The following is a 22,142-nucleotide window of genomic DNA, read 5'->3' on the forward strand; positions in this document are numbered from 1 at the left end:
ATATTTCTTCCCTGCGTCTCTCAGTCTTCTCTTGACCGCCCCGAAGTTCATCCGACTCCTCTGCACCATCATGGTGTAGTCTGGGTAGGCCGTTATAGTGGCCTCCCCCCTTTTGATGGTTCCACCTTTAAGAAAATGCTCTAAAATCCTTTCCCGGTCACGGTAGTTAAGGATTTTGGCTATCATTGGCCTGGGCGGACCGCCCGGTGGAGGCCTCCTAGCCAGTGCTCTATGTGCTCGCTCCACCGCAAAACCCTGCGACAGCGCACCCCCGGTGATCTCTTGGAGCAACATATTTTCAATAAAGTCCGTGGGGTTATGACCCTCCAATCCTTCCGGGATGCCCACAACACGGATATTGTTCCTTCGGGCGCGCCCCTCCGCTTCTTCGGCCCTGTTCTCCAAGTTGCGTACTTTCTGTTCCAAAATATGCAGGTCGGCCTTGTGTGAGGCACAATCTGCCGTGTTGGCGCTGCCCTCCTTTTCCAGACTCTCTGTGCGCTCCGATAGGGCCTTCACATCCTGTCGGAGCAGGTTCACCTCCTCCCGAACTTCTCCGACTTTGAAGTCGAGCGCTGTTTTCAAGTCCGCCACCACCATTTCGAGCTTGGCCTCCCAAGCGCTTTTCAAGTCCGCTTTCAGTTCAGCGAGAGCAGCTAACACGTCCTGATTTGGGCTAGCCGCGGCCATGGGTGGCTTCTCCTTGGTCCGAACACTCTCTGGGCCCGTCGGTGTCTTGGTAAACTCGTCCAATGTGGGCTGTTTTGCTCTCTGTCTGACGGCCTTATTCGCCATTCCACAGCCACTGTATGCCGTGGGCCCGTACACGCGACCCCGTCGTGGGATCAGCCGCTATCCGAGTGTCCCCCAAAGGTCAGGGCCAGAGCACCTGGTCCGTTACACCGGTCAGCTCAGGCGGGTCCTAGTGCCGACCGCCGACCGTCGCCGACCGTTTCCCATGCCCACGTTGGGTCATCGGTGCCCACAGAGACGCGCCGACGCTCTCCCAAAGGCTTATCTTTATCTCCACGGCCTGCACCGCCCGCGTCGCCGCCGATCATCTCGAGGGTGTACCTTTCAACACGTTTGTGTCCCCTCCATTGTCCGGTGTGGCCGCCATTTTCTCTCCGTCCGATCCGCGACTCCAGGAACTTCGATGGTATTTATCTACCGTTGCCGGACTTGTGGAGGTTTCAGCTCTTCAGTAGTTGTGCAGCTCACATTCATGGACGGTTACTCTCGTTTCTGGCCTGCGGGAGTTAGTACCAATGCACTATTGCACAGGATGAATGTAGGATCTCCGGGAGCTCTCCCAAGAGCGCGTCCTCTCACATGGCTTCCAAGCCACGCCCCCCTACCATTCATGCTTGCCTGTGGAAACTCGCCCCCCACCCCCTGCTGATCTACAGTGTCCAGTGACCAGAAGGGCCAATCCAACCCAGTCGGAGGTGCCAGTCCAATTGACCAGAACCGCCTAGCTGACCATCAAGTCAGAGGTGCCCTGCTGCCTGTGGACGCGATCCGGTGATGACCATAACTCTGACTGTCCAATCTTAAATTTCAGTTGACTAAGTATCAACATGAATCATAGTAAACCATAGCATATTTGCCTACCCCAATCTCAACCCATCCTCTCTTTAACTTAAGAACTTCTAATAGTGTCACACCATTCTTGCAACCTTGCTTTGATTTCTTGTGCTAGTGATAATTTCCGGAAAATCCTTTTGTCTTGTGAAAATCCCAAACCCTTAAATCAATCCACCGGTAATCCGACTAAGTACTCCAAGGCGGACACGGAGGTGCTGGGGTTGGTTTCCGTGGACCACTCTGGAGCTTACTCTGTTTCAAACTGGTAACCAGCCTGAATACCCTAGTTTAGAGCAGAATTGTCATTGTAAAAACTGATTTCTGTTTTCCTTTTCGCGCCTTTATTTTAAAAAACACCTCTCATTCAAACTTGCATAACTTCTTCAGTTTTATAGCTAGAGACTTAATTTCAACTCTCACTTAAACCTAAGACCTGTACTACATCCACAACTAAAAACTGCAATGTGAAACAGTATATTTGACCCGTTTCTATTATAAATCACATAGCAAAAATTAGGCGGGAATTCGCAATTCTGCAAAGGTTTTACACGTGTGCTTTCTCATTCAAAGTATTTCCTCCTCCCATTCTGATTTAAAGTGTGTACTGTTGCTCACATTGTAGCTTATGTTTGCTAGGACCTGTTCAGTGTTGCTCTTATAGGAATGTATATCAATTTAAGGAGTTTTGCATATTTTCCTTGTTTCACACAGCCATTTTAAACTGTCATTTTAAAAGTGTAAATTTCCAAAAACGTTTTCTCTCTTGTTTGGGGAGGGAAGATTGCATTCACACCATATACACTGTTCTTCATTCCTAAATACCTATTGTTTACTTACATCTGTGTAGAATTGCTCATTTGTGAATTAAGAACTTTGCAGGGGAAATCTTAACTTAACGCTATCTTTTCACAAACCAAAACTGTCTTTTCCCTGTGTTTCATCTTCTGTGCTGCTCAAAAGTGAATTCAATTGCCTTACTTATTTTTTGATTTGTATTGTCCCCACATTGGGGATAGCTGCCCCTTATATATTAAAAATATGCGTGATTTGAATTTTAAATAATAAATAAATATTTACCTTTACCAACCAGCCTGATTCCTGGTTCAGTGTGACCTGGGGGTATTTTGAGAAGGGTGTGATAGGAGTGGTATATCACTCAGAATACTGAACCTATAGACACAATAAATAAATAAGTGTTTCATTGGTGCATTACATGCTAGGTGAGACCGGGTGTATTGCCTGATTGAAATCCTTAACAAGTGACAGAGCTGGCAGTGTACCACATCTCAGGGAGGGCGAGAACGTTGAGGTCAAAGTCTTTGAGAAGGAGAAAGATATCAGAAGCGTGTCAGATGGCAGAGCGAGAGTTGAGGGTAGCAAGGTGGACTTGGTTACCACCTTTGAAGGTCTTCTGAGTAGGGGTACAGGGATGCGGTATGCCCATCAGAGGTGGAGAAGGGGTAAGGGGGTGGCCGCCGGAGGAGTGCACATGGACGAAGTTGATAGGGGATGGAAGATGCCTAACAAGAAGGAGAAAGTTGGGTCGAGAGCACTGGGCCATGACAGTGCAATTGAGATAGACATTAATGATGCACTTAGAGGATGAGAAGCCCGCCAAGAGTACTTTCCATCTGATGCTTTCATTAATGGGAGACGTGGAGAAAGGAGAGAGGACAGACCATATGTGGAGTCCATAGGTCAGGAGAGGGAGCGACAAAGATGATGTCACTGACAGTCTGCCTCAAAGAAGCGTTGACCTAGGTGTCATCGATGGGAAGGCCTAGATTGGAGACCAGGAGATCTTTTTGAACTTTTTCCTTCCAGGCTTCCAGGGGGAGATAGGATAGGTGATAGAGTAGCAGTTGGAGTAAATAGGTGAGATGGAGAGCACCACTGATGGAGGGAGAGAGCAAAGAGATGGAAATAAAGAGGGGAGACGGAGAACTGCACAAAGCACAACAAACTCACCAGGCGGCCTAGCAGCAGGCAGATGCCGATAGATGGGAGCAGACCGTGCCCTTTCCAGACTCTTCAGGGCTGCATCTGGCCAGTCAGGTCCACCTTCCAACGGGACAGATGCACAAATGCACCGGGCAAGGGCCTTAGGTTCTTAAATCAATGCCGCCTTCAGTTAGGTACATTTCTTCTCCGGCAAGGCCTGTGTCCAATCTTATTGGGGTTTAAACCTATGACCCACAGGTTAAATGCCCATATGAGCATCAGTTGCATGAACCCATCGAGGTAGCAACTGGACAAATACCTCAGTGAGTGGAGGGCGCAAGGTCACAAACTTTAATCCAGCCAACACCTCAGCCAGCCATCATTTTTCTGTAGTCGATAAACTATTACATTATGGAAGTGGCACTAGTGTTTTACAGAACACTTCTAAATATCAAACGTTGTAGTATCAAGCTCTATGTAAGGATACAATTATCGTAGTTTAATTCTCTCCAAACAATAAACATTTGTCACCCACGCAAATCAGACCTCTTTTGTAGGCTTTTAACTGAGACATGTTTCATTATTTTAGTGAAAAGTGAAGTTTTATTATTACATGGTCCATAAAGAACAATGCTAAAACTTTGTGCAACCTTTTCCTGTCTGTGTGGTTCTGGTTTGTTTCGACTTTCTTTTGAAGACAAGTTGTGCATAGGGTGCCCACCAGGTTACTGTTAGAGCGGCGGACCACAACCTACTCCTGCCACTGTGTCACGCACGAGTAGCTTAAGCAGTTGCGATTTTGCTTTCCATTCTTCGAATTGTAGCCCTTATTTCATAGGGGTAAAAAGCAAAACTATCACTGCGCAAAATGCATAACTGTGAAACCGCGTTGGATCACCTACTCACAAATGAAGCGTAGCAACCTGCGAAAGTGTCATGGGCAGAAGTAGAAAGCGATGACCAGGCTGTGGAGAAAACAAGTTACTCAAGAGCCAGAGTTCCTCCCTTCTAGTGCATGTGTGGCACACCATGGGGGACATTACTCACTGTCTTTTGGCACTAGAGGACGGAAGCGGCTCGGAGTCCGTATCGATAGGGCAGTACAGTTAATCACCTGACTTTCTCAGTCTTCAAACCAACTCGCTAGGGGCAGGCAGAGGATGTTTCTGGGCAGGAGGACCGGTGAGGCCAGAAGTACGCCGCAGCCGCCAGAGGGTCAGCCCGCAGGAGCTCCACAACAACCCTCAGGAGAGGTCTCCGTTCACCACTGGTCAGCAGGAGCCGGCGGTTCCAGCTGTTCGGAGCCGGACAGGGGTGAGGAGACCATTGGCTAGCAGACCCAATCGGCACAGCCACACCAAGAGTGCCGCAGCAGCTCCCAGGAGCGTCAAGGTAGGACGTGGCGTAGTCAGCCACTTGCACCGCTGACAGAGGCCTCCCGTCGGGGAGACAGCACGGTACACTGCGCCTCAGGCAACCCCTGTGTCGCAGACCACGGCTGTCCCGATGCAATCAGGTCCCGCAGTCCAGTCCACCTCAGTCCCGGTCCGTTAGTGCAAGAGTGCCGAGGGTCAGTGCATTCGCTGAAGGGTGCCAAACGATAGTTGCAGGCTCCGAGGCACGGAGCTCCAGAGTCGAGCAGCCATTTTGTCCACAAAGCATTGTGGCAAGGACTACCATTGGGGCTATTTTGCTTGAAAACTTCACCCAAAAGGACGAGATAAGTTGCTAGTGGAATTTTTGTTAAAAGGAGCAGGAATTAGAAGTTACTCACCATAGTGACTAATGTACTTAGTCCATAGACCCCTTTCCTCCATACTGTATGGGCGTCCCTTCCAAGGGACGGGAGACGGAACCTTTTTCACCAGAAAAAAACCTTCTTCCCCTTTAAATTTAGAGGTGTGCAAGAGTGCAGCCCAGGGAACATGTGCTGCCCTGACTCTGCCCTCCGGCGCCATACCTCAGTCCCCATTGACACGTCGACATTAGATTTAACATTGCTTAATAACACCAGTATTATTAAGGGGGAGGTTGGTGGGACGCATGGACGAAAGGGGACTATGGACTAAGAGTATGTTAGTCACTACGGTGAGTAACTTATAATTACTTTTACGTCCCGTCCCCTTTCCTCCAAACTGTATGGGCAATTACAACTGATTGTAGCCCCAGGGTGGAGAGGAGACCTTCCTTAAGCAAATAGGTTCCTGAGAACCGCCTGTCCAAAAGCCAAATCAGTTCTAGAGCTAGCATCCAAACAGTAATGCTTGCAGAAAGCCGAGGGAGAGGCCGAAGTGGCCGTCCTGCTTATGACTTGCCAAGGGACATGGCACTGGAAAGCGATGGCCGTTGCATTTGTCCTGACTGTGTGGGCATTCATGTTGGCCGGGAGTGCCTTGTCCTGGGGACTTCGTACGCTTTGCTTGATGGCAGAGACCATCTAGCGGGATATGGAGGCTTTAGAGGCCCGATAGCCTGGCCTCGAGCCTCCGAAAGTGACAGAGCGTCCGACTTGCAGAAGCCCTTGGTCCTGTCCAAGTAGAATTTTAGGGCACACCTGACATCCAGGCAGTGCAGCAACTCTGTGCTTCATCCGTGGGATCGGGAAAGACGTAGGAAGGACTATTTCTTCATTCAAGTGAAATGTAGATGGAACCTTGGGCAGAAATGCTGGGTGCGTCTGCATGACTACCTTGTCCTTGTGAAAGGTGGCAGAGACTACCAGCGCCTGGATCTTGCTGACTCTGCGAGCCGAGGTAAGACCGACTAGTAAGGCCGTCTTGATGGTGACCAGCCTAATGTCCACGGACGCCATTGGCTCGAATGGTTTGGGCGCCTGGGCGCCCAAGACTATGTTAAGGTCCCACACAGGGTGCGGTCTCTTGACGGGCGGGTAGAGCCTAGCAAGACCAGTCAGATGTTTCTTGACTATTGGGTTGTCGCAGGAAAAGATGCCTTCCTCCGAGTTGCTGTAAGCCCAAATGGCTGCAAGGTATATGCGGCAGGTGCCCACCTGTATGCCGGAATGAGCGAGGTGCGCCGAAAAGGAGAGCACGTTGTCCAAACTGCAGGCCAAGGGGTCGATTCCCTTGGAGACTGTCCAGTGGCAGAATCTGGTCCATTTGCTTTTGTACTGGGCCCTGGTGGCCTTGCTCCTGGTGCCCTGTATGATCTCCAGATTGGCCTGTGAAAGGCTAAGGTGCCGAAGCGTTACCTGCTCAGGTACCACGCTGTGAGGGCTAGTTTCTCTGGCTCGGGTGGATGATTCTGCCCCCCTGCTGTGCCAGAAGATGTGCTGGGCCCATCGGAAGGTGTATGGGGGGCACCTCTGAGAGGCAGAGTAGTTCCGAAAACCATGGCCTGGCCAGCCACCATGGAGCTATCAGAATGATGAGGAGTCGGTGAGACTCCTTGATCCTGCAAATTACACTATGGATCAGGGGAGTAGGCGGAAAGGCGTAGGCTTTCATGCCGGTCCACTGGAGGTGAACTGCGTCGACCAGAGAGCCGGGGCCCTGACCCTGCCAGGATGCAAACTGGGGACACTTCTTGTGGTGCCAGGTGGCAAAGAGATCCAGTTGGGGGTGACCACACTTGTTGAAGATCTCCTGAATAACTAGGTTGTTTAGCTGCCACTCATAATTGTCTGCTCCCAGCCTGCTTAGCCTGTCCGCCTCCAGGTTGGATTCCCCCGGGAGGTGGACTGTCGAGAGGTACATTTCGTTTTCCAAGGCCCATTCGCACATGCAGAGCGCCATTCTGCACATAGGAGGGTGTTAGGGAGAATTCTATTATAAGGCGAATTTCCCCAACCTAGTGAGTCCCTCAGCAGCTTTGCTGGATTTTTGGGGTTTGTTTTTTTCTCCTGCTAAGAGTGATACTCTTTTTCTCCCACTCTTAGGCATGATTTGAGGTATGTCTTTGACTTGGTATGTGCTTATGGGCTATGGGGTCTTTTACTCCATAGGGTATCATCTGTTTTGGTATATGTGTTACACAGTACCCTCTGTGCAGTAACACAGGGGTGTCATAGTGACCCCCAAACAGACTCCATACCATGGGACTGACTACTGTCTCCCAGGGTATGTAAAGTCACCATTTGCTTTACTAGTCCAAAATTGTGAACAGAACCAGCACAAACCATCATATTGTGGAAGTACTGGAAGGGGTTAATTAGATTACCCCTGGGTCTGTTTCCAAGGGGGCACTGTCCAGTCCCCCCTTGTCGAGTTTCTGGCTGGTGGCAGTGGTTACCACGTGAAATATTCCACCGGAATATTTCCTATGGGATTTTCCCATTCATTTTAAACACACCACTTTTTTGGTGCATTGTAAAGATACCGCCGGTTTATTAAATTAATATAAAATCACCGGTTGGGTCGTTTTGCCAGAACTCTTTCGCAAAATGGCGTACGTGTCCGTCTCTGCAACTCCAACCAAGGTCGGGCCCTTTGTTCCACTTTTTGGCGGGCTTCTCCACAGAAGCCCTCCAACTGGTGCCACTCTGTCTGGGATTCACAGGATGTGTGGGTGGGGGAATTGGCACCCTGGACTGCATTGCCTTAGCAACACAAGTCGCACTCTGTATTGATTGGCCCAGTGGTGAGCAAGTATGAGTGACAGCTAGGCTGTTTGAATGGGGGTTTTTCTGCATAAAAGCAGGGCTTTTGGGACTGGAACTTCAGAAGTCGCCACAGGACCTAAGAAATCCGAAGAGGGGAGAAGCTGAGCCATCTGCAATGACGACACCACCGGTGGAGCCCTGCTGCAACGACCTTACCACTTTCCCGACGACAAGAGAAGATCTTCAGCTGCAAGAGTCTTCTCCCTATGAGCTGGTGGGGACAACCAGTTCGACATTCGCCTTCCAGGACGCCCCTTGGTCGAATCGCCCGTGCCAAGCACCCCGGCGGCCGGATAGCCAAGCTTCAGTCCACTGGGACCGCGAATAAAAGGAGCGCACCTTTTAACCGAATGAACTCCGCGGCTCGTTTCATCCCTGGGCAGCGCAACGTCTCCAAGTTTCCTCCTTGACGAGATCTTCTCTTCCCCTGGTCGAAACCACGAACTGCCAGGAACAACTGCCACCGCTGGAGCTTCCTCTCTTTTAAAGGTACTGTGTTCCGCCTGGCCTCCCTTTCTTCAGATCGCTAAAGGTGACCCTTAAATCCTTGGCTTTCCAACTGGGCTGGCCCCCAGACCTTCTAACTTTACCTTTCGCATCAAACCAACCTCTTTTGAACATTTTTGCAAAGACTGGAGTGCATTTTTAAACTGTGTGATCTTGGGCACATTTCGCCTTGCTCCATTTAAAGTGGCCCTGGCCTATGAACTTTGGCTCTACAGTAGACTCTGCCTTCATTAACTTGCTGTGGTCTTAGAAAAGTGTTGGGAACTGTTTATTTTCATGACCTGTCTTTTTCTCTCCCTTAATTATTGGAGTGCCTTCTGAGTTAAGTGCTCACATCTGTTTTTACAAATAGTGGTGTTCTGACCTAGACCGGTCTAATAATTATTAAGGGAGGTGTGTAAACTTTACCTGACTGTGTTTGAACTTGCTTTGATTTAGAGTTAGAGTGCTTAGTGTATTTCGTAAAGTGTGTTTTAAATAAATAATTATATACTTTTGATACCAAGCTCTAGTCAATGTTTGTTTGCTCCACTGTGTTTTTGGCCCTATTGTGTATACTGCCCTTCTCATCTTGAGAGACGTCTGACTGCTCAGCCACAGCTACCAAGTAAATCTGGGTGGTGCAGACTGCTACCAATTGGGTTTACGGCTTACTCCTGTAGTGTTAATCTGTTTGCAGTGTTCCCCAAGGAAACTGCACCGGATTCTGCCTAACAGAGGGGATCTGGTGCCTCCCTGCTTGTTGATGTAGTACATGCTGGTCGAGTTGTCTGTCTAGATGAGGACAACCATGCCCTTGAGAAGTGGTAGGAATGCTCTGAGCGCTAGCCAAATGATGTTCAGCTCCAACCAATTGATGTGGTATTCCTGCTCCTGTCGAGTCCAGGTGCCGTGGACTAACAGATAATCCAGGGTGGCTCCCCAGCCCTCGAGCGAGGAGTCTGCGGTGATAGTGGCCTGCGGAGAGGGTGGTCGAAAGGGCTTGCCTGTCCGTAGGTTGCAGTCCCTGGACCACCAAGTTAGGTCCGGGTGGAGAGATGGAGGAACGTTGATCATCTCGGATTGCAAAACCCCGCTCCTGATTCCATGAGGCCGCAAAGTGCAGCTGAATCCTTCTCATCCTTAGTCTCGTGTGCAGCACGGCTAACGGAACCGCCGCTAGTAGACCCAGGAGATGTTGGTACCACCATGCCGAGGTCACCTCTCTGCTGAGGAAGTGGGCGGTGGCCCTCTTGATGGCCGAGATCTTGTCTTCCGACGGGAAAACCCTCTCGGAGCACATGTCCCAAATGAGTCCCAGGAATGTCAGAGTCTGCGTAGGGAGCAGCTGTCACTTCTTGAGGTTGAGCGAGAAGCACAGGTCCTGCAGTGGGTTCATAAGGGCATGGGAAGAGTGGTGAACCGCTTACGGAGATGTAGCCCTGACAAGCCAGTTGTCGAGGTATCGGTAGATGTGGAGGCCCTGCGCTCTGAGGAGGGCCGCTACGGCGTTCATGAGTCTGGTAAAGACCCTGGGGGCCGCGTTGAGGCCAAACAGAAGGACTTTGTATTGGAAATGGTAGCCCATGATCCTGAACTGTAGGGAAGAATGATGGGGCTGCCAAATCGGGACGTGTAGGCATCCTTGTCCAATATCTCAACTATAAAAGCTGGCGTAACCATTTTGAATTTTTGCAGGGGTAAGGAGAGGTTGAGGGTGGAAAGGTCCAGCACAACTCTTCTGAATGGCGAAAATCCTGGAGCAGAAGCCGAAGCCTCGCTGGGAGGCTGGAACTTCCTCCACTGCCTGGCTCTCTACGAGCAACTGGATCTCTGCCAAAAGAGTTGCTGTCCAAACCTGTGGGAGTGGCGGGGAGGAGGGAGGAGAGGCTGGGATAGGAAGGCGGTACCCCGTGGATACTACGGAGAGGATCCAGGGGTATGCGAAATTCTGGCGCCAGAACTGTGCATGGAGAGCAAGCCTGCCCCCCACAGAGACACATGGACCCGAAGGGGCATGTCATGCCTTCTTTCCCTCGGAGGCCGAAGCTGAGGCTGAGGAGGGGGACTGGAAAAAGCCCTTACTCCCCCCCCCCTTTTGTTGTTTGCGCCAGTTCTGAGATGGCGAGCGGTCCGGCTGCCTAAATCTGCGTTCCTGGAAGCCGCGGAACCCTCCATATGTACTACCCTTCTCCGAGCGCTGCCGAGATTGGGTGTACGATTTGGGCATGGTCTTTGTAAGAATGGATAAAGACTTTCCCATTTGTGAGCTGTTCTTTTTGTCCAGCTCTTTGTCCGTAGAGGAGTGGAAGAGGTCCCCCCCGTCGAACAGTAGATCTAGAATGCGCTCCTGAACATCCGTGTTGAATTTCGTTGCCCGGAGCCAGGCTGTTCTCCTCATGTCCGTGGCAATGCAAATGGGAGGGCCTCAGGTATCGATATGAGCCACTGTGGATTCCATGAGGTCATGCGCCACAAGCGTGGCTTCCTCTAGCCCAGCTTTAAAACGTGATTGGCTTTTGGTGGGGAGTTCCGGGAGGAAGTCCGCAATAATCCGCCATAACCGTTGGTTGGCAGCAGCCAGCATGGCATCCTCTTTGGCCTGACGCAGGTGCAAGTAGGCGTTGGAGTAATCTTCTTGCATCTGCGTTGGCCTGACGCAGGTGCAAGGAGGCGTTGGAGTAGATCTTCTTGCCGTACGCCTCCAAGATCTTCTTCTCCTTGCCTAGCAGTGCCGCAGAGGAGGAGGCCGAGGACGACTGAGGCTTGGAATATAGTGATGCCACAGCGATCACTGAGGAGTGTGGCCGAGGATGGGTCGAGAGAAAGAGTGTATCCCTCTCCACCTGCCTGTACTTGGCGTCCAGGCGTCGTTTGACCGGCTGGACTGAGTAGGGCTTGAGCCAACCCTTCTTGGCCAGGGAGACTACATTGGTTTGTAGTGGAATCCCCGTGTTGGCAGAGGGGCGTCTTGTGAGGACTTTAGCCAGAACACCCTCTGCCGGCTGTTCGACCTTGGGTTGGGGGTGGCCCAGGTACTCTGCCAGGCCAGCAAGACGTTCATGGAAGGCCCTGGCTTAGGATGGCATGCCCGGATCCTCCTCCTCATCAGTATCCTGCGATCTGGAGGATCTTGGGGAGGAGGAGGGGCAGATGGCGCCGGGGGCTGGGGTACAGGGACCGCAGCCAGAGGCGGCTGTGGAGCCGGAGGAGACGGCTGCACCGGGGCCTGAGGGCCCGATGAAAGAGTTTGTGGTTCCTCTAGCATGGCGGGGAGGACTTCCCTGACTGCGTCTTTGATGATAACCCCCATCTGAGGAGACCTCATGAGGCTGATAAACTTCTTGAAGAGCACCTCCTCAATGGCCAAAGAGGTGGCAGGGGGTACCTACAAGGTAGCTGGGGGCTACTGGAGCTGCTGAGTACCCTGTCCATATGGACGCAAAGGAAAGCTGCCCTGTGCAAATGAAGGGTAGACTGCAGCCCACATACCAGGTTGAGGCCACATACCACCTTGACACTCCTTCGGCCAATTCGTGGAATGGTGTCAGACGGGTGCCCCTTTCTGGCGCAGTGGCCATCTTGTCGAGCTGCCTGCCACGTGTTGCTCAGCCCGCTGGGCCTGGCCTCGTCCAAGACACTTGCGTGTGGATCACGAAGCCTACCCTGCTCCTCGGGCCGATAGGTGTAAGACCCTCGACCCAGGGGTCGGTAGAGCTGCGTTTAGGTGCTCCCCTCAGACGTATTGCCAGTATTAGGGCTTAGCCCCTCGGACGTATTGCTGGTGTTGGGGCATAGCCCCTCGGCCATTGTGCCAGTAAAAGGGCACAGCCCCTCGGGTGTAGACCCGGTACAAGAACCTTCCGGTCTCTCGACACTGTGCCCGGGAGGATCCGAGGACCCCTCGACCCGAAGGCCGGTAGCTGTAGCACCCTCGGGGCACGTGCCGGTACAAGGACCTGGCCGGTCCCTCCCTCGCGGGAGAGTCGCTGGGAAAGTGTCTCCCTTGCGGGGTGCGCTGGAAAATATTGGCCCTACCTTGGGCCTGGCTCGATGCTTCATGAAGTTCTTGAGATCCTCTGGAGGCGACCTCTGGAAGAGCTCCCTCCACCTGGCGAGTCTGTTCTTCAGCACCTTCGAGGACAGCGGTAGCACGCCGAACATGACTGACAACCGTGGTCTGAGCCAAGGCAACGTAGGCAGACGGTGTGGGGGTCTGGAGTTGGGAAGAGCCTGTTTCAGGATGGACACCTGCTGAACCCTGTAGTCGACATGCGCCGGGGAGGAGCGCGACGCCTAAGGACCGAGTACCTGAATGACAAAAAAGACAAAGAAGTAGTATCCGCGTGTGGAATTACATGGCCGAAGCCAAACCCAGGAGCGCTGGTGAAGTCGGCCCGTTCCCGTCGATGCAGAAAAGGGAACCGATGTGTGGCACCGGAGGGCAAAGTCAGGGCAGCGCATTCTCCCTGGGCCGCGCCCCAGCGCGCCTCTAAATTCAAAGGGGAACAAGGTTTTTTCTGGTGAAAAAGGTTCAGTCTCCCGCCCCTTGGAAGGGACGCCCCTACAGTATGGAGGAAAGGGGATGGGATGTAAGAGTATAGGAATTTATTGATAATTGTTTATACATGTACAAATGCAACCCAATTTGGAGATTTGCCTTGACAAAACCCCACTTGTGTGAAACACATGCAACAATTGGTTTGTGTTGGTATACGGAATAAAGTAACAAATGTACTCTAACACTATTGAATCTGTTCTGATATTATGGCTAATAGTATCCAGCGCACTGTGCCTAAGTGACTTGCATATACAGTGATTTTAAGGTGCTGTTAGCTGAATAGCAGCCTGTCTTAGGCAGCTGCCGCAGGGGCTTAATGTTAACACATTCACTTATTAACCCAAATAGAAAGTAGGCGCACTGCTTAAAATTCACCCCTCATATGTATTAACCTAAAGAGAATATGTTACAACTATGCAACTGAGAACATTGAAATACTTTACCAATGAGAACACCAGTAGGAATGCATCATTGTTTTTTGATAGCCACCACCTGTTACCAGGAGTGGGTCAAAATGAGGGGTTAGAGAGGTCGGGTGGGCGAATTACTGAGAACATTGAAATGCTTTACCAATGAGAACACCAGTAGGAATGTATCATTGATTGTTGATGGCCACCGCCTGTTACCAGGAGTAGGTCAAAATGAGGGGTTAGAGAGGTCGGGTGGGCGAATTGAAGTACATTGTTCACAATGTTTATCTGATATGACAAGTGAAATGTGGAGTATAATATGGTGATATTGCAATAAAAACACATTTTTCTTTTAAAAATGGAGCTCACTGACTTTTTGTTCCATCCTTACATTTTGTTTATTGCCTTCTATTTACTTCTTTCATTACTGGATATCATTAAAAATTTAAGTCTGATTTCTGAGGCCTAGGTATGTGTATGTATGTATATATATATATATATATATATATATATATATATATATATATATATATACATATATATACATACACTTTACATCAATATGAAATAATTTATGAGAAGAAAATGTATGACAATTGGTTGTTTCTGTGTCATGAATTGCCCTTGGTTCCCTTTATGTAAAATGTTTTTCCTGAATCAAACTAAAGCATAATATTCTTCAACCGTTGTTAAAATGTCTATTATGGAGATTGTGCACATAGTACATAACACAAAATTGGAGTACAATGGATGTGTCAAAAAGGTGAAAGTAAATGAAGTAATTCAAAGGAAATGCTAATCATTGCTACATTCTATAGATTCAAACACAATCACAATGCCATCGCTGGATATTCAGTTCACTGATATTGAATCCCCAAGCAGCAAAATCCTAATGCATGTTTCATGCAAGTAATCCCCTTTTTCTCCTCCATCTCCAAAATGTTTTCCAATTTTATAATTTGGATAAAAAGATTACCAATCTGGATGTTGGCCTTGTTTGCTGTATGTCGATCACACAATGGACTCACTTCAAGTTTATATTTTCTTTCTACATCTCCTAAAAAACAAACCAAAAACACAAGTTTACAAAAAGTCATTATGCATTGTAGAGCATACATTATAAATTACTCACCGTAGTGACTAATGTACTCCTAGTCCCCTTTCCTCCATATGGTATGGGCGCCCCTCGCTAGGGACTGGGAATGGAACCTTTTTCACCAGAAAAGATAGTCTCCCCCTTTAAATTTAGACGCACGCGGTGCACGGCCCCTTGGAGCATGTGCTACCCTGACTCCCCCAGCGGTGCCACTCCTCAGTCCCCTTTGACGGGTCGACAAGTTTATGATTGCCTAAGGACACTGAGATGTTACAGGGGAGGATGGTGGGACATATGGAGGAAAGGGGACTATGGAATAGTAGTATGTTAGTCACTATGGTGAGTAACTTATAATTACTCCTACGTCCCGTCCCCTTTCCTCCATACTGTAGGGGCGATTACAACTGAATGCGTCTGACCTGGCGCTGGCATCCAAGCAGTAGTGCTTCCAAAAGGCCGCTTTTCTGATCGTCTGCCATGGGATGTGTCTTTGGAAAGCCACAGCCGTGGCCTTGGCTCTGATGGCGTGGGTGTGCATGTTTGCTGGCGAAGGCCTTTGCTGCGGCTCATATGCCTCCTTGATAGCCATCCCCATCCACCTTGCTATGGACGCATTGGAGGTTTGACAACCTAGTTTTGACCTGCCAAAAATGATGAACAAGGGATCCGATTTACGGATGCTACTTGTCCTGTCCAGATAGAATCGGAGCACGCCTGACATCCAGACAGTGCTATACCTTCTGAGCCTCATCCTTTGGGTCATCGAAGAACATAGGGAGAACTATCTCCTCGTTAATGTGAAAGGACAAAATTACTTTAGGGAGAAAGGCAGGATGCGTCCTGAGCACCACCTTGTCCTGGTAAAATGTGGTATAAGGCTCTGAAGCCACCAGAGACTGAATCTCACTGATCCGGCGTGCTGAAGTAAGGCCAACCAGCAGGGCAGTCTTAACAGTCAACAGCCTGATGTCTGCAGATCCCATGGGCTCGGAGGGTTTGTGAGCCAGGGCACCCAACAGCACGTTAAGGTCCCAGACCGGATGTGCACTCTTCACCGGCGGATATAATCTGATCAGTCCTGCCAGATGCCTTTTCACCAATGGATTGGAAGAGGAGAAGATGTAGTCTCTGGGATTTTTTATTTTATTTTATTTTTTTATTTGGTTTATTACAAACCTTTAAAAAAAGAAAATTGACATCTGATAAAAAAAAGAAGCAAGACTGCGAATTCTATTGTTCAAAGCCTCATACGTCATACTGAGAGTATATCCGGACAAGCCGAAGATAGCAGTATGCATTTGACGCCACCATCTTGAAAAACAGTGGTTAATTACAAAGGTAGGTAGACAACCCTGTGGTGGTGACCCCCACGTCCTCAACATATTCAAGTCGTTTAACCATTGATTCCAAGAAAGTCAGCGACACAATTAGCTTTCGATCAGTTGCGTCAAACATTAGTTGCCACCAGTCTTTCACATAGTAGGTCGATCTTTCCGCCGTGATGCTTCCAAAGTGGCGGTTTCTTTCTTCAGTAAGAGCGACACAGAATAGAACAAGATGTTGTAGAGTTTCCATCGTTTCACTGCACAGTCGACACAGGTCAGAATGTAATTTATCTTTTGACCATAGAGTAGTTTTTTCTCGTGTTTTAAACATGTTCATGCGAAACATCATGTACAGTCTTCTTCTAGCATCAGGAAAGAGTTTCCAAGGGCTATGTATCTCATTTAGACCTAATTTCTCACCAGGAACATCCTATAAGTGTGTCTATAAGTGGGTCTGAGGTCACAGTTCTCGCACCAATCTAGTCTCCTTAGTTTTTTTTTACGCGAGCAGGAGTGTTGTGTAACGTTTCAATATCTGTGTCCAATTCCATGAGCAAGATTTTACAGCGTTGCACCCATAGATACAACACAAAGTTCTTGTAGTTTTTCCCAGGGTTTTTGAGGATTTTGAACTGCAAGGTGATGTCTTTCAGGGTCATTTTACGAAACAAGGCCAGTGTGTTCTAAGTCACTCTTGCATTGATTGATGTTCAGCTCAATTCATGTCTTATACACTCGGATGGAGTGCCTCTTGGTAAGCCTAAAACTTTGGACCAAAAGATGTTTTCAATTGTGCTCCACAAGTCGGCTGAACAACCCCAGGCATATTCAGCACCATAGGCTAACACAGGGGCTGCTTTTTGTTTGAAAAATGCCAGGACTGGAAGCATGGAATACAGGCCGTATTTTTTATGTAAAACCATCGCCTGTGTAGCCAGTTGTCAGAACTTCAGTTTTGTGTCTTCGACCCATGGTGCGTCGTTCAGACTGGAGCTGATCTTCATCCCCAGGTATTTTGTATGAATAATAGAGTTTAGCTGTGTTTTCTCTATATGCCATTTAAAGGTTGTTCGGGTAAAGGTGTTTTGCCCACGCAGATCTCTCAGCACAAGTATTTCGGATTTTGCTGCGTTTATGCTCAATGCATTTTCCTCAACATATCGTTCCAATGCTGTTAGTTTCCGTTGAAGACCGACTGGTGTTAAGTCTAACAGAATTAAGTCACCTGCATAAAGTAGATGACTCGCGTGAGACACGTTGATTTTGAGTGAGAAAGATCCTTCGCCATTAATAGTTTGGTCGATATCGTTGAGAAAGAAGTTAAAGATGATGGCTTCAAGCGGACATCCTTGTTTCACGCAACGATGCGTTGGAATTGGAGCAGACCGTTTCCCCAGCCGGTGAAATCGTATTCTGATGTCTGTCTTGGTGTGGAGGTCTTTTATAGCAGCAAGAAGGCTAGGGGGGCACTTCCGTTTATTGAGTTTTAACCATAGCAGTTCCCTGTCAACACTATCAAAGGCTTGGGATAAGTCAATTACAGCCAGGTAAATCTTTGTCCCAGTTCATATTGCCTCCATTTTCAAAGTATTAACGATGAACAAGTTCAAACTACATCCAACTACTTTTACGAAACCGATTTATCTTAGATCAATAAGGTTGTTTTGCCGAGTCCAATTTAGCAGTTTGTCTTTTAGCAAGGTTGCATACACCTTGCTCAAGACATCGAGCAAAGCAATCGGACGGTAGCCATTGGGATTTGATCTGTTGCCGTTTTTAAACAATGGTACAATGACTGCGCTCTTCCATGATGTCGGTTTCTTGCATCTTGTTGTGATTTTCTTAAACAAGGTGCCACAGAAGCCCGCCCAGATTTGTGGGTTTTCTTTCAGTGTAAAGTTGGTAAGTCCATCAGGCCCAGGCGCTCGGGAAGTGCCTAAGTTGTTAATTGTCTCTAAGATATCTTCTTTAGAGAACGTCAGATCCCAGTGCTCTAAGTTTGGAAGAGGTAGTCTGGAATAAAGCCTATTTTCTCATACAGGTCCTTATAATGAGTTAGCCAGTCACACTCAGTGACCATGTTTGCCTGTACAGCGGTTTGGGAGCCTGAAAGATTGTTTATAAGGCTCCAGAACTTGCGTGTGTTGTTACTTCCCAATTTTGACAACATAACTTTGGCGTCTGATTGCATCAAAGCTTTTTTGTGTTGCTTAAGCCAGTTCTTATAGGCTTGTTTTATGTTTTTGATCTTTTTGGCAGTTTCGTTAGAGTAGTTACAACTACATGCTCTTATGTCGCTTCTCATCTTGCGTTTTTGTTTGAGGACTTCTAAGTCAAAGGCATGCAAGTTCCTGAATCAGCGATTTTTCAGTCCTTGTTGTTTCTCCATGAATGTTTCCAAGATATGATGATATTCCAGTTGAAATGTGTCCTCCTGATAAGCAGCATTTATTCTTGTCTCTGGTTCAGACAGACCTAATCTAATTCGACTAGACTCTACGACTATGTTGTGAGAGCATTTCTCTGAAACTTTTCGTGATGGAACGGCAATAATAAGCGTCACTAAGTTGTGATCGCTTTCTGTCATGTGATTAACCTGTAGTTTCAGCACACTGATATGCACACTCTCAGAAACTAAGAAGTAATACAAAATAGATTCCTGTGAGGTAGGTCTGGGTGGTATATCACCAGTAGGATGCCCATTCAACATATGCAGGTTTCAGCTCTCCATTTCCGCGGACCATAGTTGGGCCAGATTCTGCAAGGCTGAATTTTTTGGCTTGATTGATGATGCAGCTAAACAGTTTATGTTTAGATCGCCACATAAGAGTATTTTTGCTGCCCCGTCTACTTCATAGATGGAATCAATGATGTTTGTTATCTGGTCAATAAAGACAGGGGCAGGGGTAGCTTTATGCTGCCAATATAAATTAAGGACATATAAGAGGTCCTTTTTCTGATTACAGGATTTTGCAGACTGGATCAGTGTTGTCTGGATGCAAGGGGTGTGATTATGAGTTTGGATAATCGTGTGGCCCGAGCTTTTGCGTGCTAGAGTCAGGAGACCAGCTATTGGCCTGCCCACAGTTTTTTTAGTGGCAGGGTTGAAAGCTATTTCAAAGCCGTCAATGACGGGGCATGTAGTCAGACAAGTTTCCTGGGCACACATGATATCAATGTTTTCAAGCCAGATTGGTTTGGTTTTAGCAGATGCACATGGCCTCGGGTGTTCCAGCTGGTTACAGTTGTTTCAAGCTTGTTGTTTTGGGTTTGGCATTAACTTTGATGTTGGCGAATCAGAGCTTTCGAAAGCCAACTCCAGTCTTTAGTGGAATCAACAGACAGGCCTAATGTTGCTGGATTTGCATTAGTCACAGGTAGATAGATTTTTTGGGCAATGGTGATTTTAATTTGGTGAATGGGAAGCAGCAAAGTTGTTTTCGTTCTAAAGTTAGAATCGTCAGCCGGTACAGTGTCTTGGCGTTTCTCCATCTCGTCCACACACGATTTAATGGAGGCACGAACATTACATAGTGCAGGGCTTGTATGATCAGTTATCAACCTTTTAACTGAGTCTTTGGACTTGATTTCAGGGTTTGTCGCTGCATCTTCTTTCTTTAAGTAAATTGCAGTAATGTCAAAGCCCATTGAAATCAGCACTGGAGCAGCTTCCAACAGTGTATTGCAAACGATTCTCGAGTCAATGTGAAGCCTCACCATGTCGTGCTGTTCGTTATTATGAAAGTCAACGACTTTGACGTTGTTTGTCTCGATCATTCTTAGTGAGGGAACATAGTGAAGAAGGCGCAGTACATTTTTGCGGTCATCGTTCTCTTCAATACGTTCCGGCCCAAACAGTATTTAGAGTATGGTTTCTCATTTGCGCCAGTGTGACTTTTTTTAGACCCAAAACCGCCTAAGGATCTTTCTGGGACTTGCTTGTGATCCTGGCGCTCACTTTCCTTGGGTGCTGGTAGAACGTTCGTTGATTTTAGGCAGCCGGAGGCAGACCAGTTAGTGTCTCGATTAGTTGGCTTATGTGAGGGTTTAAGTTCTTCAGCTAGCCTGTCCCGTCTCTGACATATCGGCATAAATGGCGGACTTGCGGGAAAAGGTCAAACCTCTGCAGGTGGAATTAAGATACAAACCCTTGCACTACTTCCGGAACCAAAAGGCAAAGGTGCTGGAGCAGGCAATTTCACTTCCAATGTGGTTGTAACGGTCATTTGGGCCACGGAAATTTCGCGATCCACTGTTGGAGTTTCAGGATCCACTTCCTCGTAAGTTGACAGGTCAAGTAGATTGACAGTAATGTCAGGGGACATGGAAGGGAATCAGAGATTGTCCTGATCTCTAATTTGGTCTTCAGTTAGTCTTGAGCAGTCCGGAAGTTGCACATCAGCATTTGCAGTGTTTTTCTCAGATTGAGAACTTAAAACTGCTTCCAAGAAGCTCGCTGTTTCCTCCCCACACAGAAGCGTTGTTGTGTTTTCGTCCCTGGGTTTCAGAGAGACATTTGATTGCATTCTGGTGGAGATGGCCACTGGTTCAGTTGCTAAAGTTGACAAAATGATAGGAGGCAAACTCTTTGATGACTCCTTTGCAAGCGTGGTCCTTATTTGTTCACTGCATATGTTGTAACGGCGTCAGTGGAAGTGCCTGTAACGCTCACCTGATTCCCGCAGAGGCGCCGGTCTTGACTGGGTGAATGCCGTATCTTCAAAGGTGATGTGTAACACACGGTTGGCTCTTTGGGCTGGACCTCTGTGCACTGTATGTCTGACTCGAAGAGTAAGATGTCTGTAGATAGAAAATATGGGATTAATGAACTGGGGTTATTGGGTGCCTCTCTCCTCTTCCCTTTCTCTTCTCCTGTAGAACCCCAAAGGTTAACGCCCTCACCTTAGGTAAGTGAACGCCGAGCTCTCCATCTGCCTCGGTGCAGGGTGCCGTAACCAGTTTCTTCACTGGATAAGGGTGCAGGCCTCTTGACCTCAGAGGACTGCTGTCCGTCGTTAACTGCACGAACGGTAAGTTCTGGGCACTTCAAATGTCTTAAAAGTCTTTGTAATGATATCTCTTGTTTTGCAGGGTTCCGGCGATGGCGGATGGCGGGCTGATGAGAGTTGAGGATCGAACCCGCGTGAGGAATAGAAGCGCCTGGAAGCACGTAAGTAAGCGCTTGTAGCCTGCTTCACGATGCGCACTAACTGTCCCTTTTATCTTGCAGGTACAAGTTCGGAGCTTTAGAGAAGCTGAAGGGTGCTGGAATACCCACTGGATTCGGCGTGGGAAGGAGTAATGGCACGTGAGTAATAAAGTTGCCCAATGTCTTTAAACGCACCTTCTTTTGTCTTTCAGATGCGGGATGCAGTGCGAAGACCTCCGGAGCATGCGAAGAGTAGGTAAGCCTTTGTCTTTCAGATGCTGGAATGCAGTGCGAAGACCTCTGGAGCATGCGAAGAGTAGGTAAGCCTTTGTCTTTCAGATGCCGGAATGCAGCGCGAGGCGTTGGTGACAGCCGATGGACCAGGTAAGAGATGCGCTGCCACTGAAGACCGTAGTGCTAACCTGTTCTTTCTTTGTCTTTACAGGTGCTGCTGAAGATTGGATTCCAGGATGGTAAGCCTTTGTTCCCTTAGGCCCAGGATCAGAAGCAGAAGACACGATGAGCGTTCTGCTGCAGAGAATGCAGAATAACGCAAAGCAAGATTCATCCATCGGGTGTGGTTTAAATAGCCTCCTGTAATGCTTAGGTGTCTCCTTCCACAGCCTCGCCTAGGTAAGAAAAGAGTTCCTGCTTTCCAGAAGAGTTCCAGTGTTCTGAACCTAGGGAGTGGCTCCTGCCCCACCCAACAGGAAAAGTAGTCCCAAACAGAAGAGGATCAGGGGCTCAACTGGCAGGTAAGTAAGCAGCATGGTCTGCTGTAGGTAAGTCCACCCAAGCATTATGAGCCCGGCGCTTCCAGCGCTGGGACTGGGCATCTTTATGAGCCTGGTGCCACTGGCGCCAGGACAGGGTCCAAAAGGTCCCAATTGGGACTGGCTGGCACTCGGAACCGGGGTTATGGGTCTGCTTCCAAGGGAGTTGGGCAAGTTCTGATCTTTTGGAAGC

The 22,142-nt window shown here is 48.5% G+C and overlaps 1 protein-coding gene across 2 annotated transcripts in view; it reads right to left on the minus strand.

The window, feature by feature from the left end:
* PDE7A (phosphodiesterase 7A) overlaps positions 1-22,142 on the minus strand; it is a 1,871,135-nt gene that overhangs the window by 94,882 nt on the left and 1,754,111 nt on the right. For both annotated transcript variants that reach the window (XM_069621123.1, XM_069621122.1), the window contains one exon: positions 14,583-14,663. In XM_069621123.1, coding sequence (XP_069477224.1) covers positions 14,583-14,663 — 81 coding nt within the window. The remainder of the gene's footprint in view (positions 1-14,582; positions 14,664-22,142) is intronic.

Source organism: Ambystoma mexicanum, chromosome 5q (genome assembly GCF_040938575.1).
Source record: "Ambystoma mexicanum isolate Mex_15411 chromosome 5q, UKY_AmexF1_1, whole genome shotgun sequence".
In the NCBI taxonomy this organism is placed as follows: Eukaryota; Metazoa; Chordata; class Amphibia; order Caudata; family Ambystomatidae; genus Ambystoma; species Ambystoma mexicanum.